The 17,328-nt window shown below is 40.6% G+C and overlaps 1 protein-coding gene across 1 annotated transcript in view; it reads right to left on the bottom strand.

The window, feature by feature from the left end:
* The window catches only part of ankrd12 (ankyrin repeat domain 12), a 39,592-nt gene that overhangs the window by 15,265 nt on the left and 6,999 nt on the right, over positions 1 to 17,328 (bottom strand). Inside the window, 2 exon segments of the mRNA XM_071206377.1 lie at positions 776 to 926; positions 2,933 to 3,046. Of these exon segments, the coding sequence (XP_071062478.1) occupies positions 776 to 926; positions 2,933 to 2,992 (211 nt within the window). The 5' untranslated portion in view covers positions 2,993 to 3,046.

Here is a 17,328-nt window from a genome sequence, read left to right on the forward strand (position 1 = left end):
AAGGACAAACAAATCAACGTAACTGTAAAATTACAGATCAACAACACAGATACGATTCTCATTTATTACATTTTATTTATATAATTAAATCGATTTGTTTGTTTTATCTGAGTGTTCCAGGGTATTCTCTGAATACCTTGAAGGCCCTGACGGTTCGCCACTGTGTTTTCGTAATCGTTGCAAGCCAAAATCATAATCGAGATTAAAATATGATTGATTGCACAGCCCTACGCAGGACCACACAACGTAACGCTCTACAGGGGAGAAGAAGGGAAGTCTACCGAACCTCAAACAGTCTGTAAAACACAGTACTGTAATTACAGATTACACTAACTATTTTTAGCTCTTAATTCTGATGTAAAAAGTTAAACTTCCAACTAAATGACAGACGATGAATCGTTTCTTTACACAAGTAAAATAGGTAGGATTAAGACATCCAGTTAACAATGTCTCCAATGTGAGGCAGAGCAATTTAGTGAAGCATTGTATTTAAAACATTACGATGGCCACCAGGAACTCAAATGGAGCAACTGCCGTTTCCATGCCAGGTCTTACTGGAGAACGCTGCCGTTGTTAACTTAACAGAACTACCCTGCCTGTGAGGTTTTTAAATAGTCCATAACTTCGTGTCAGATTTTGACCCTGATGCGGAAGAAGTTTAAGCCCCCTGACCCTACATACAACATGAGACGACAGGCCAGCAGGGGGCGCTGTGAGGACGTGGCAGCCAGCCAGCAGCATGGCTGTTGAGAGGAGCAGGAGCAGCTGCTCTTACCAGTGTCCGAGTCTCGCTCCTCGGCCCGCAGCGGACTGGCCGTGAAGGAGAGCTTGCGCTTCATGGAAGATTTGGATTTCCCTTCCTTCCCCAGCAACTCTCTCCGGTCCAGCTTCGGAGTTTTGGTGAAAGGGGACAACTTGTCTTTACTCTGTCAGAGAGGTGAGGAATTAAAAAAATTAAAATCAGGCATTTCAAAAACACAGCAAAAGTGTGGCCATGTGTGTGACTAAGATATGTGTGTGTGTGTTTATGCGAGTGTGTGTATAAACAATACAGTCATGACAGTAAATAAACTTAGGCAGCCACATTTGAAAAGCTGTGCTAACTAGTTCAACAATTAAAAAGGTTAAAGCTTCAGTTACGACTAAAGCTTTCTAAAACATGACGCTGGCAAAGTGCGGATGATAATACCAGTGACTCTGCAACATATTGTTTGGGTCCTGCAGGCAGCAGGTCTGCTACCATGACTCAGAGCAATCCTGTTACGAAAGCTGGGTACTCGCCAAGTGTGGAGTGAAAGATCAGGAGTGACTCGTTTTAATTTGTTTACACAGAAGGATGCTTATATTCTGTTTACATTGTTAGGGGCACTGGGTTTGTTACAATGTGAGAATTTGTGCAAAAAGTTGAACAACCTGAGAAATATTAAATACTAATAGACGTATTAGACTAATGGCTGCCATTAAGGCTTAAAGAAACAGGTTTGACACAAAGGCTGCCCTTTACACATGGTGAAATAAGCAATTCATACATTATTATCATTAAAATAAACGGAAAGCATAGCCTGGCTATAATTAAACAACTCAATTCACAAAACAGGAAAATATCAATTTGATCCCTCCCTCATGCAGCTGCCATTTTCTTTCATGGATGCAACGCTGGTTTTATTTTTCATGTTCATATAGAAGCTGGATTCTACAAGTTTGGAAGATGTGCATTAAATCTGTACGCGCAGTTCATCAGTGATAGCACCCACTGCAGCAGGCCTCAACCAGTAATGTCTGTATTTTATCACAATGTCTTACAATTCCCGTTACGTGCACTCTGATTTGCAGAGAAGGCTCTTTTTTTCAGTACTAGTACTTTAGTGAGCAGCACTTTGGTGCAGTAAAATACATTTCTGACAGGAGGAAAAATGTCTGCAGTGTGGTGCTTCTTTGATCTCAGAGAAGCAAAGTGCCAGCTGTGCAAAGCTGAAGTGTCTGGCAGTGGGGAGGGTTAAGATGAGAAACACTTCGCCTTAAAAATAAACGCAGACGTATATTGTCCTTCTCATTTATGAAGAAAGGGATTATTCAGTTGTGTTCATGTAACAATACGGGACGTGGGATATTGTTCGTGAATCACATCTGAAATAATAATGATAAAAGCATCAATGTCAACATGTACATGTGAGGCGGTTTGAGCGCAGAACAGGTAAAGGTGATCTCAATAGGTAGGAGGTTGAATGCGGTCAGTACCCAGATGTGTGCATCTTAACAGATCTACTGTAACAGCGAGTGGGAAGTGAGAAACTTAGACATGTTGAAAAGAAGCGTGTCATCGTGACTTCGTGCTGTAAAATCATGGAACGAGCTTCTGTGCAGGTTCCTTTAGTTAAATCCGTTACAAATAAATCTCATAAATTATGTTGGACAAAGAATACTGAGTTGTGATTGTTTGGTTCATCATAATTATTATTTTGAAGTATAGTGATTGAACTGTTGTAATTGAAGATCTTCAATAAATAAATGACGAAACCAGATTCAAAACGTATAGACTGAGGGATTTCCTGACTAAACAGAGGACTCTTGAACAATATGTTTACATCTGGAACAAACTACCAGAACCTGCAGGTCCGCTGCAACTCTGACTACTTTTAAATCCAGGCTGAAGACTTTCTTTTTGCCGCTACTTTTAACTTAATTATTCACATCTTTCACAGCAACTTTTATTCATCTACCTGTTTATTATCTTTGCTTTTTAATGTTTCTAATGTGTTTGATGCTCTAAATGTCTTTCATTTTTGTAAGGCACTTTGAAATGCCTTGTGTTGAAAAGTGCTATATAAATAAACTTTCCGTGCGCACAGTTGCAACGTGTAGCCCTCTATGCCAACAGTAAACATGAAAGGAAGCAAAGTGATAAATAGTACTATTGCATGTGCTCACATACCTTCTTCCCCCCCTGTTTATCCACCATGGCTCCATCTCTGTCGCTCCCAGGTTTGGCCATGGCGCAGCACCTGACTAGCTGCGACAGCTACAGCTCAGTCGGTTCATCATGCACCTGGAGACAGAAAACCACAGCAATGAGAAACATTCCCTCGCTGCCACATCAGTCTGGCTGACAGTTACACATGCAAGGACAAGAGGCATGTTTAACAGCAACAATTACATTCTTCTGAGACGGTTTACAGGCTAGACTCTCAGCGAACAGCAGTGGAAACAAGCCAAGTAAGGAAAAGTCAATTAACCCTGAAGAAAGCTGGAGTGGCCACTCGGCTGTGTTTAAGGATATACTTTGAGTACATCAGTAATCAGGGACTTTTAGTGAAATTTCCATTCCTCTTCTTGAGAAAGACCATAAAAAGAAACATGCAGGGGGTAACCACACAAGGCAGCATGAATCACAGCGTTAGGGACTCTTAAACTCTAAGAGGAAAACATCTCTGAACACTGTCACTATGGTCTACTCATCATTGTAACCGAGCTTCTCTCTGATGTGGTTTGTGTCGGTGAAGTCACACATATAGCAGAGTCACTATGAGCGCCTGCAGTGACGAAGGAAGTGCAACACTCAGCCGAACATGCGCACAAAAGGCGACTTGGCATGTGTCAGTTATCTCGTCACATGAACATCGCCAATTTCAGTCACAAGATCCTTTTTGTGGTGCACTTTCCATGAACTTCCCCCGCTTCTCTTTTCTTTAACACAGTCTCAACTGACTTGACAGAAATAGCATGTTTTGAGCCCAATGAAAGTACTGCAAACTGTGAACTGTATATTAGGAAACCTGAGAGATTCGTTGTGAAACAGCCTCCACAGAATGAATGGGACAGCCCCATTACTCAATCTGCATCCAGTTACAACTTTACAATAGTCCAAACAAAACCAGAATGATTATCTTCTGTATTGCAGCTATTCACACAGAAAACATGTTTTACTGGGGTTGCCCACTCTGCTCGAAAGAACATCCCAATTCAAGGGATTCCTTACAATTCTTCAGCAGGTTTCCCCGGTCGAGGCCGAGCAGTTTTTTTATTGAATAATGGAAGTATATCGTTTAACCCTTTACTTGTTGGCTGGCTTCAGCTTCTTGAAATGTGAATATTGACGTTTTCACAGACTATCATTACAGTCCCCTGTATTCATTTGGGGTTTGTCCTGTGAGCCTGAGAAACTGCAATTGTAATTTTACCTCTAATTTCTCCTTCTATATAAAATTGTAAAAATAACAATAAAGATTAAGCAAATTACAGTCAGGGTTTAGAGCCGCATAATTATAATACCCAATTTCTTTAAGCCAAAAATGGCCATTTATTACATCTTAAAAGGTGGGGTAGGTATTGGTAAGAATGGAGAAACCAGCTCGAGTGCGCTAGAATTTGAAAGTACACAAATCTGACCCTTCCTCACAGAGCCCCTCCTCCAACACACACGAACGCGCAAATGACCAATGAGGGCACGAGATAAGTTTGTGCCCAGATGGAAGGCTGACAGGCAGGTAGGCCATCCAGTTACTTTAGCCGGGCCGGCTCAGATGATTGGTCGTGCTTTTTACAGCGCTACGGCTTCCACAGATGATATTTTTTAATGTATTTATCGTCACAGCACTTCAGATATTCATTGCTATCGGGATGTTAAGAGGATTCCATGGAATATAGCAACAAGTGTTTCTGAAGTGAATTACCTACCCCACCTTTAAGTAATTAAATGTGCACTCAAAATCAGTTGGAAAAATAATGTTGAAACAGCTCAACGTTATGTACAGCTTTCCCTTTTCTGTGGGTTCGTATACATGTTACGGTTCAAAACTGACAGGACAAGGGGAGCCACAATCTCAAAATGACCAGCTCTCAAAAGTCTCAGAAGTACATGCAAGACTAGCAACTGGGCTAACCAACGTAAGATGTGACCAAATGCTTGGAAATGTGCAACTTGTTGCTTTAGAATAACAACCAAGACAGAAAGACAGAAGTAATGGACTACATTGTAAAGCTTCTGCCTTGAGAACCAAACACAGCGGACCTATAAAACAGTCAACAGTGACGCAATTAACTGCGATGACAGTACAATTCATCCTTACACAAGTACAGGACAAACTGTGACTGAATGTATCATACTGTAGTCCTTAAAGTATAAAAATCAGTCATTATGATAACAAGCCCGGACGAGAAGTTCATAAACATCATCATATGCGACAATTATGTAGCTTAATCAAGGATTTATGGGAAAGCCACATGATTTACAAGTTTAAACAGCTCAAGTGCATCAGCACAAAAAGGCTTGAACAGCGAATCAAACAAAAGTTTAACTTGGATTTTCCAAATATAGGTACCTGTGATTTTTGTATTGTATTTTCCCAGGGAAAATGTAAAAGTTATTTTCAGCATTATCTGACTTTAATGACCAAAATAATGAATCACTGAAATGTATGATGAGGATAACCATTAGGCCAGTTTTTTTGTGTTACCAAATACTCAATTAATCAAAGTTAATCAAGCTTTTTGTATTAAATATTGATAAAAAAACTACACAGGGCTCGACATTAAGGACTGCCCGATGGCCATCTAGTATTTAGCTCGGGCAATGATGCCTCACCTGCTGGTTGCCCGATCGGGCAATCTATTATGCCAGTATCATGCAGCTCGCGGATCCAGTAATGAGTGAACCGACAGTGAAACTAAACATATCTATAACTAGTTTAGGTAGTTTGAGAGGTAATTAAAATAGCTACGTGTGATAGTCTAACCTGAAGTGTGTGTTTTGTTCCGCTCACCGCTGCAGGTGGTTATGCAGAGCTGAGTCTCGACTCGTCAGCAGCAGCTGATCTCTCTCTCCCGTCAGATTAGACTTCACTTGCGTTTATATCCATATCGATCAGATCCAGCTAGTTCTAGCTAATGATATGACTACCTGCTTATTAAAAGACACCTTATCAATAAGTGTCGCTATGCAACCGGGTGAAGCCGCAAAGTATAGTGCAGCATTATGCATTTGTTTACATGCCCACCGGAACCCCGAGGCATTACCAACAGATCAACGCACAATCAACCCATACAGGACATCTCTTTCTCCACATTAAGTGTTAGACATTAGAGTTGACTATTCTTGTCTGTCACATACTTTCTTGTCTGTCACATAAGTGGCGCAACTGAAGCGTTATTGCGCTAAAGGGAAATTATTTTGACCGAAGAGATTTAGATTTGCCGGCTAACGGGAACTCTGACGTCACCATTTTGTGTGCTTCGCGGATGCGCTCGGCTCCTCTCGACTGCTGCTCGGGTCTGCTCGGTCAGCTTCCGGATGAGGAGGCATTCCTTCGACCAACTTACAGTAGATAACATTACAACATTTTTTAACAGGGGCCATTATAGTGTAAATAATGTTTGTTTGTTTTGGCAGTTATAACTGAATGTAATGTTTTCTACTTTTTTCCAGATGGAAAGTGTCTTGACCAACAACTTAAGTGTTTCTTATAGCTATGCAGGGCATGCAAGCGAGCAAACAAGAACAAACAAGTGAAATGAAGAATAAAATTGAAATTGTACAATATAATATTGTGGTGGTTCATCTTATAATTCAGTCTAGAGAACCAGACAGCATCTAAGACCTGCAAACATCTAAATGTTCTAGGGGGAGGCTCCCCAAACCCTTCGTGCATCATTTTGTCCGCGCGCATTTTTCAGGGCAATCTCTATTGGGCTCAGGACCATCTGTAAATTAGCTTAGATGGCCCACAGAATCCTTAATGTCATGCACTGAAACTATAACACAACTAAAATGATTAAGCGTTCATTTAGACAGCTGGGTAGATCGGTCACACATAACCGTTGCCTTGGCAGATAGAATCCAGTCCGTCTGGGTTTCAGCACTAAATTGCCACGAATAGGAAAGCTAGACTCCTCAGAGGAATCCAACATTTAGTTTCCTCAGATACCTTTACAACCTTCGCTGATCCTAAGTAATAGCACAGTGTTGACCGGTATCACAGCCCTGCAGCTGAGCCGAGGCCAGTGAGAGGTCCGTCATTAGTCAGCAGATCGCCGGTATGCAGCAGCATCGTCATTCAGGCGGCTGAAAGGGAGAACTGAGCAGCCCAGAGTGAGCACGTTGGTGTAAAGAGGCTAGCGTAAAGGGGGGGGGGTATTAAAGCGGTATGGACAGGCCAGGACCAGACCAGAAATTACGCTGACAGGACTCCAATCTGGCCCAGAGAAGAGGCGAAGAGGGTGCGACTATAATTACAGAGGTATTTGGGCAATCGCCAGTTTGGCATTCTCGTTCACTGCCGTTTCATGAGCAGATCAGGGCTGCATGAGCTCCTGCGAGCGCTGCCATTAACCTTGGACTGTTTCAAGTCTAGATCAAACCGAGCTACAGTTCACAGAGGCTGAGATTAGTTTGACATTGGATCCTTACAGCAAAAACAGCAATAGCAAGTTATCTAACGCACTTAATTCCAATGAAACAGACTATCAAAGTGCAAAATCACGACTGTGAAAGGAAGAGATATCGACAGCAGAGAAAAAGGTGCCACACTAAAGACGGTGTAGTTTGAGATGCTGAGGCGAGAATTGTCTAAAATAGTTGCTGATATACTATTCTTAAATTGCATAAGCAAAATAAATAATGCCCAAAATGTATTTGTTTCAAATGTAGAATTGTGAGGGTTGCTTTCCCATCTTTAAAAAGTGATGATGAATATAATATCTTTTGGTGTTTTGTACTATAAAAAGATAAAGGGATTGAGAAAAGTGTCCCATGTCATATTTATCTTGTTCTGATGTTTCGCAGAACACGCAAATAACAGCATAATTCAGAAAAATGCCTGAATAAAATAGAAAAATTACAATAATCATTACTTTGAGCCTGTGTTTATAGACCAGTCGGTCCAGCTCTAAGATACAATCCTTCTGTCCAGGTCACTCAAACCACATGCCATGTTGCCACAATATTGTGACAGTTTTAGTGGATGACTAAAGCATGGTGGCCATCAGGGCTGGAGGTCAATTTACTTTTCAGATTAAGCGAATTAAAAATATATATAACACAGTTCCTAAATGATCCTCTTTAAGCCCGGACATAACGAACACTAGAAATGAAAAATGTGGGTCTGAACTCTTCAAATACTAAATATACTGCAAGTCAAGTCAGAGAAATCCTGAGTTAAGTGCGATGGCTGCACTGCTGGTCCCTCCGAGAAGCAGATGTCTCTCTGTATTTATTTATAACCTGGTGTTCCTGCACTTTAACTCCACTGGTTCCTCACCAACAACAATAACAACCTTTTCCCTGTAGGGCTGGAGCATGTTGGCCCTGATAGCAGAGCGGCTGCTGTTCTTGCGTGAGTGCAGCGGTTTGGGGGTTTGTGGAGTTGGGGGGGTGGTGAAGAGTGTGGTGGTCGTGTAACTGGGATAGATGAAGAGCACACAGTAATCTGATCCACAAACTGCAGGATGGGACAGGGAGGGAAGAGGGCTAAGAATAGCAGGGAGCCTGACACACAGAGCGCAGAGTACGCTACCAGCAGCAGCATTACTCCACTACAGCTTCCAGAGTACTCCCTGCTGAGAACACACACACACCATGGAGAACATACATGCTGCACACAAAGGAACCTACAAGAACACAAGCTATGAATAAGTCACCCTCTTAACAATGTTATAGAATGGTACAAATAAAACAAGTGGATTATTAGCAGAGAATTCTGAAATCTACATTAAAGCTAGGTTTTTAAAATAGGAGTAAGGCAAATCCTGCACACTATGCTTGCTGCGACAGTAAACAGCCGGTCACGTGGTTGTGGTCCTGTATGCCGTCAGTTTAAATGATGGGGGAGGTCTCTCAGCTGCGCATCCACTCCTAGCGTTCGTCTCCTCTGCCTCCCTAATGAGTAGCAGGACAAAGCCAGGCGCACAAAACCTATTACTGAGACTAGGGGAGAGGGGCAGGAGAGGCAACAATAGCCAGCAAAGAGACAGCCATCTTCAACATGATCACACAGACTAACAGCATACATGTCTATATAATGTTCCAATGCTTGTGCTAGCCATAAATACCTCGACAAATCTGTTGTTTGCCTGAAAAATGCAGTTATATTATTTCTCTTTTGGAAAAACTAAATAAGAAGAGGATCCAATTCTGCCAACAAAATGATTGTTTAAAATTATGGAAAATATCTAAATTCCAAAATTATTTTGTTGGATGATTTATCAAATAGAAACACAAATATGTGCTGGTTTAGTTCATTCTAATGTCTTTATAAATTGGAGATTTGATTTATGCCTGTATTCAAAATAAAACGGCCATTTTAAAACAATAGAAATATCCGCTTGTAGTTTTTGTATCTATCCATTTCATATTTGATGGAACAAAAGATCAATTCATTAAAATACAACTGGATGAATTGCTGATTGTCACAGGGATGTTCTGTCCATGAGCTTTTATTTATATGTAGGGATGTCAGAAGAAGATATTCCACAAATATCTACCGCTGGTACCAGAGGTATGGTCAGCGCTCAATACCAATATCGGTATGGCGTAAACTCCCTATCCACTTGTCCTGGTGATGATCATTTCCCCCGCTGGATGATGCTCATTGTAAAAACGACATCAATTCCATGTTGAAATCGGCAGAAGGAAAACCAATGAATGTTTGCCGTTAACAGCTGATTTACAATGCATTACGGTTGATATTAGGAATTATGACGTCATCCCGATAAAAGTATTAATAGCCCCGATAATATACAATATATTTTTTGGGTAAAAAAGAGAAAAAAACACTGCGGTGTGGGTGGATTGGGATGAGGGGCGCTTGTTTTTCACTCGGCTCCTCCCGTTTTGCCAGTACTGTGGTATTAGTGGTTTAGGAAGAGGGGAGTTCTTCACAAATCCAGCGCTCCCTAACTCATGCCTGGCTGTGACGTAAATGGTGTGCGGCCGTGAAGCCAGGACAGCAAACAAACATGTCGTCGGTAGTATGGGACTATTTCAAAGTTTCAGAGTTAGATAGTTCGCTTGCTATTTGTATTAACAGATGCAATGCAGAAGTTCCACGAGGAGGGAAAAAGAGCTATAATACTTCCAACCTGATCAGTCACCTGAAACATCGCCATCGCTACGATGGTGTGTTAAAAGCGTACGAAGACGCCTGCGCTGCTAAACTAGCGGCGAATCCAAAGCCAGCTGCAAAGGCACCGGGGCTTTTACCTATCGACGAGGCTTTTGAAAAAGGTAAGAAGCCAGAGACGACCCCAGGGTTAGTTTTGTGCATAGTAGTAATGCTCATGTCATTTGCTCACTACTAGTCTTTTTTTTACCACCAGGTGTGCAAAAACTACAGGTACATTTAATATATATATATATATATATATATATATATATATATATATATTATATTATTATCGGTATTGGTCTTGAGAAGCAGGAAGCTATCGGTATCGGTTTCAAAAAACCAATATCGTGCATCCCTAATTACGGTGATGCCCTGGTAAACTGAATATCTTTGGTGTTGGACTGACAAAACGTTAAAGACATCACCTTTGAATGAGAAACATTTTCACTATTTTCTGACATAAAATGTATCGGTGCATTCAGAAAACAACATTTAGATTTATAAATAATGGAAATGATCTTGAGTTGCAGCTCTAGTACATAGAGTTGACTGGACTACCCAAGTATAATGCACAAAATATAAGCCTGCACATTCATTTGAAAACATACGATAGAAATAGTCATGACGTCCTTATCTCTTCACATACTACCAAATTCAAAAGCATAAAAATGCATCAACACAATAAGTGCAGCTTTCTTTCTCCAATCACCACTGGGTCATTTGAATTTATTTCGACATGGAAAACCAAACAGCAAGTGTCACTGGATGCCTGGAGGCGTCGGTTCACCTCTCCCTACCCTAACCCCAGAAAGGTGAAACGCTTCCTCAAAACCAGAATGTCTGGCCTTCGTTCCAGTGGTTGCATAAAGAGTGAGCCGTGTTCCTGGGAAGAGGTGGAGACTGGAGAGGCTCTGAGAAAAACTCCCCCACATGGGAAAAGCATTAGTTAACATTGCCAGTAAAGGCAAGTACATTTATAAACAGACACGGGACAACTCTGGACAAAATGTTACATAAGCAGATAGATTTGATCAAGGCACCAGCCCTCATAGATGCCATTTGGTGGTTAAAATTAAACAACCTGGTCAACTGTCAAAATGTGCATTTAATAAAACCAAAAGACTTCAATGTTCTCCTCAATCTACAGAACATTAAGCATACTCAAGGACAAATCATGTTAGTTGGGAATAATTACTTTTAGGAGACCATATTGCTTGGCTTGATTCAAAATAAGCCAAGCATTAAGCTGTTGTAAAACCCAGACATAATGTACGACTATGTGTCCTAAATGTATATTGTTATGTAAGATTGAATGCTAAAGTGTTTCACAGCCTTAGTCGTCACTTAAAAGCTTCCATAAAAACAGGAATAGACTTACATTTACTAGCAGGAGAAGCTCAGGGCATGTCTTCCACACAAATCAAAAGCCTCATAAAATATTCTAATGTTTGTACACCGTGAGAGGCGTAAATAGGGTTAACTTAACTAGCAGGAGACGAAGGCTCAGCTCATTCAAACACAGCCATTAAAGTTGGTGTAAAGAGTCCGAGAGCCTTAAGAAGCCTACCACCACTGCTCTGAATGTAGGTTAATGATCCGATACCCAAGCAGCGGACAAGAACAATGAAGCCTTTACTGATTATGGGTTAAAAAAGGAGGGGTGGGGGATTGCAGGAGGGATTAGAGCAAAGGTTAGGACCTAGACATGGGTCCTGTTCTTATTTCCACCGCAGCGCCAAGCTCACATGACTGGACATAACACTGGGCAACTGTTGCTGTTCAACTTAAGGAAACGTATCAATCAATGTTTATGTATATAGCCCAATATTACAAATGTTACATTTGTCTCAGTGGACTTCACAGTTTGTACAGAATGTCAGTATGACAACACGACACCCTCTGTCCTTAGACCCAAGGAAACGCTTCCAGAGAAAACCCACAGTTTAAAGGGGAACATGGGAGAAACCTCAGGGATAGAAACAGAGGAGGGATCCCTCTCCCAGGACGGACAGACGTGCAATAGATGCCGTGTGTAAATTGAATATACTTATAACAATATCAACAGCAAAAATCTTAGCAGTAGAAATGGAGAAACCTAATTAAAAAAACTCATAATGTCACGGTCACTTTTTAACTCATAAGCAGACAAAAACAAAAGCAGCAATGAAAACATTGAGTTCATGGCTTTTTCACCCATCCAATTAATATCAGCCTGAAGCCACCCACATGACTAAAACAAAATGCATCTCTAACAAGGTGTCACAACCTCAAGGTGTGCCCAATGTACTGGTCTGAATGAGCAACTAGCAGGCCTCATTCTCGAAAATAAACCATGGAGGGAAATGTTGTCAGTTTTCATCATGACATTCAAGACGTGACTCCATCTACACCTGCCACATCCCATTTGGCTCAATAAGATGTCAATCGGATCACAGGCTTGACACATGGCTGCTCCAGCTCTGCCTAAACCACAGCTTTGCAGAGCCAGAGCCTTGCCGAGGTCAGTGTGTTAAGGTTGACACAGCAACTCTGTCTTTAAACTGGCTGAAATACACAGAAAACGGAGCCTGTGATCAACAGCCACGCAGCATAAAGATTAGTAGCAGTTCCATGTCACTGCCTACACATTGGGCTTTTAAGACAATGCAGACAAAGCCATACTCTACACTGAGCAGAGTCAGCAGTTCACTTCTCCTACTTTATTGTGAACATTAATAATAAAAGAAGTTGACACACCTTCTCCCAGTGTTGTTATTGCACAATGGTACAAAAAAAGATCACTTGGCAATAAAAACGAGTGTGTGCTCTCACGACTAGGAAAGAAAACAAGAAGAAACTCTCCGTTTTAAATGCTATAGCAGCCCAGCTTTTCTTTTAGCAAGAAACAATGTGGGTTGGTCTTTGCAGTTAATGATAACTTCCTTCATACATTTTTGCTGATTAGTTGCTAAATTAACGGATTTGATTAAATGGTCAGAATATTTCAAAAGCTAGTGTCTTGGATTTTAAGTACATTTATAATTATATGTTTGCCCCAATACATGCCAAGTTGAAATGTCTGTAAATTGATTTGAAATGGCCTTGATTATGAAGTGTGGTTTATAAATATGTTGTACTTATGGGTATAAGGCAGATAACATTTGACTTAATACAAATATAATGTTGTGATGTAAAATCTCTGTTATTTATAACGGTTTAAATAGTTCACAAGACACCAAGTTTAAAGAAAATAAGAACAGGTTTAACTTGAATGTACAACGTTTAACCACATTGCATGCACGACTACACGTTGGAAAGAAATTCAGGTCAAAGCCATTTTTAATTCTACATAGAAAGGAGTGGAACAAATCCAATCAAAGACTTACACAGAAACCACCCTGTGAATAAACTCATTAACCTGCGCTGCAGCAGGAGCATCCGCAGCCTCCAGAAAGCACGGTCATCGTACAAGCCAGCGTAACAGGATATGATCGCTTTCTTTGGCCTCAGCAAAGTGAAAGAAGTCCATTATCGTAGCCCGTAAACCACATGCCCCTTATCAATTCTCTTTTTTTCCTTCTAAACTATCAGCATTCACTACGATCCGTCTGACTGGTCATTCATAAAAGGACACTTTAAGGGCTCATTCATAATTGAAAACCTAGAAAGTTGTAATATTACAAACAAGCTTTTCCTTCTTTCTGCATCGTCACGCTGTCTTCGCTGCAGGAAGGTCACAGGCTCTCAAATTCATTAGAAGCACATGGTGGATTATCAAGAACACATTAGCCGCTACCAACCGAGATACTGTGCTCCACGTACCAAACAAAAACAATGCTCTACACACATTCAGTCTCTGGCAAAGACTAGCACACGTTGTGTAATCAGGAGGCTCTACCCTCTTCACATAAAGAAACACACACTAACGCACACACGCTGTGCCTCTTGAAGACGCAGATACTCGGCTGATGGAGCCAACTGCAGATGCCAGGCTAGAGGCACTTCATATCATAACAGCTCTGGTGCTTTCAATCTCGTTTGAACTGCAACACAATAAATGTGTCTTTCAACTTAAAGTGAAAGTAATACAGAGCAGAATTTGTATTGGGTCTGAACATTAGGAAACTGCCCTTGGCTCTCTGTGTTGTAGGACATGTATTTATATATTACAAATCATATGAGCCTTCAACATAACCAAGTAAGGAGGAGAAGAGTAGAACAAAAATGTACCGTTTTGGGGGTTTTCCCCAAAGACATTCCCCTGGTGCGATCACTAAAAAGAGGAACTGCATTCACAGTTTGGTAAATGCCAATACTTTCACAGCTCTATTCCAACCAACATGTTTGTGTTGCTGATGAAGTGCTGCAAGATGGCAGAAGGATTAGACATAGAAGATAACATGTGTGATCATCTCATAGTGAGCCAGGCTAAGCCTCTCATGGGAAAGGTCTTTGGTACAAAGGGCACCAACTTTAGGAGTCACACTGACTCTTATGATTCACATGAAAGTGAACTGATGTTCACAATGGAAGAAATTAGTTTGTCCACCATTGCTGACCATTTATTGTGTTACTTCTAGGGGTGTAACGGTTCACAAACATTTCGGTTCGGTACGTACCTCGGTTTTTAGGTCACGGTTCGGTTCGTTTTCGGTACAGCAGAAAATTATCACAAAACATAACATATTTTTTTTTAATTATTATTAAACTGTGAATAATGTATTCACTCAAATAAATACAAAATATAATAAAACAAACATTAAGGTGCAGCATTTCGATGAACTGAAATAATCTGTATTAGAACTGTACTGTACTAGTACTCACAAAACATAAACTATTAGTTTTGGGTTTTTAATTATTATTAAACTGTGAATATTCACTCAAATAAATATAAAATATAATAAATAAACATTAAGGTGCAGCTTTTCGATTAACTGAAATCATCTGTATTTGAACTGTGCTGTATCTAAGCAGCCCAGCTTGACATTAGGACTTGCTTGTCATTGTATTTTTCATGTTTTTTTTAAAAAAAATGTACTTGTCCACATTGCTTGCCGAAAGGGCAGATCTGCTGGCACTAGCAACGTCTCCTGCTGTGGAGAACACCCTCTCGCTAGGGACAGAGGTAGCAGACACAGCCAGGTAGCGCTTTGCTAACATGGCAACATAAGGATATTTGCCGTTTGTAATAGCTTTGGCTCGGTCTGATGTTTTTGCGAGTGGTGGAGGCTTAAATGCGAGCGGGAGTTGGGTTTGCACTTCAGTCTTTTTGTACCGGTGATATTCACGTTCAGGTGATGCCTTTTCAAATGAGTGTGCAAGCTTGATGTATTGCCAGCCGCGTAACCAATGTTAGTTGAACAATGCCAACAAACAGCTTTGGTTCGGTCCCCTGTCTTTGTCCGTCATCCTGGTACGTAACTGCGAAACCCAATGTTCCCAAAACGGAGACTTGAATGATGCTGGAGGATTTTCCAGCTAACTTTATCTGCGTTCGCCATTTCGACAGTTTCCTCAAATCACTGGAACTACATTTGAACGATCCCTCTGACAGCTCGTCCAATGAAAATGACTTGTTTGCTCTATGACGCGTTGAACACAATGGGAGCAATACTCTGAATGCTGCGCGCAGCACCTGAGATTACTTCCAAGAAGTTGTTCACGTTCTCAATTTTTTACGTTTAACGTTATATTCGTTCGGTACACACGTGTACCGAACGAAGGGCCCGTACCGAATAATTTCGGTACGGGTACGTGTACCGTTACACCCCTATAGGGCTGTGGCGATACACTAATCTCACGATACGATACACGATATTCAGCCAACGATACGATATATATCACGATATTCAGCCAACGATACGATTCGATTCGATATAATTCGATACACTTATATCATTTTCTGAAAGATTTTAAACGGACAGTGGGATTTTGGTGACATCTTGTGAGTGTTCCATTGACTTGGATTGAATTAATTCAACTGAAAACTGAAAGCATCCATTATACAATATATGGCTCTGACAGAGTCTCCAGCTTGCAAATACTGGACAAAATTAATCAAAAGATGTGGTGAGAAAAATTTGTTTCATTTATTGAAAACAGTGCAAAACTCTAGCTGTAAAGTGCAGTATCATAATGGACAATGGAGAATTAAAAGGTGCAGCAGGTGGCGGAACACGGGGGATTTGAATGGGACTGTTAGAAATTAAAATCAATGTTTTGATGGCATAAAGTACCATAAACATACCGTCAGTTTAAATGCTGTTTTATACTGAAAAAACCAGAAGTTGTTGTGCACAACCAGTTGTTGAGCTTTTATTCTGAAAATCCTTCATCTCCGGTTTAGCATTTAGCATGTGGCTATATACAATTTCCTATAGAGGTGAAATTTAGTAGCGATATGACACGGAGTGTTGCACACCGAAACCTACTGATTTCAACACTACAACTATAGACGTCGAGATATTATTATTGCTGAATATTAAATGAAGGTACAGTTTATTTGAATACGTTTGTTTACAGACGTGGTAGCATGACACAACATTCGGAACTACCCGGAAATGAAACCAGCCGTGAGGTAATTTTTGGAGTATTGATTACAGCGTTTTAAATTGTATTAAATGAAAGTCATGAAAGAGATAAGGAGGAGAAAATGCGTGTTTAGTTATATATTTAATGTGCAATGTCTAAATCCTCTGTAATGCGCAACAACGAACATGGAGACGTGGAGGGCCGATCCCCAGCAGCGCGACAACCGGCCCACAGGGAGGATTCAGCAGAGGATATTTAACAGCTGGAAAGGTGGAGACTCGCTCTCTTCCCTTCGCTCACGAGAGCCAGAACACAGCTGTTTTTCTGACTGAAACATCTTCTGCTTTGTAACATTACAGCGCTTTTTATTATTAAAGTATACATTTGAACATTCTCAGAGACTCACTTAGTCTCCTTTTTAAAGCTTCTCTCCTGGACGCGAGTATAACGAACACAGTTATCAGACTTAATGTTATCGATACCTGCGGCTGAAATATCGATACTTTCTCGGAAAATTAAATATCGATATATATCGCAAGATCGATTAAATTGCACAGCCCTACACCCCTAGTTACTTCATTTGCATTTCCAGGAAGAATAATGATTGGTTGTAAGGCATAAGACATCGTAAATATATATTTCCATTGTTCTATGACTAAAACTGTTTACAAAGTTTGATATCTTATCCATCCTTAAAACTAAAATAAACAACCAAATCCAC

This window comes from Pseudochaenichthys georgianus, chromosome 17 (genome assembly GCF_902827115.2).
Source record: "Pseudochaenichthys georgianus chromosome 17, fPseGeo1.2, whole genome shotgun sequence".
Lineage (NCBI taxonomy): Eukaryota > Metazoa > Chordata > Actinopteri > Perciformes > Channichthyidae > Pseudochaenichthys > Pseudochaenichthys georgianus.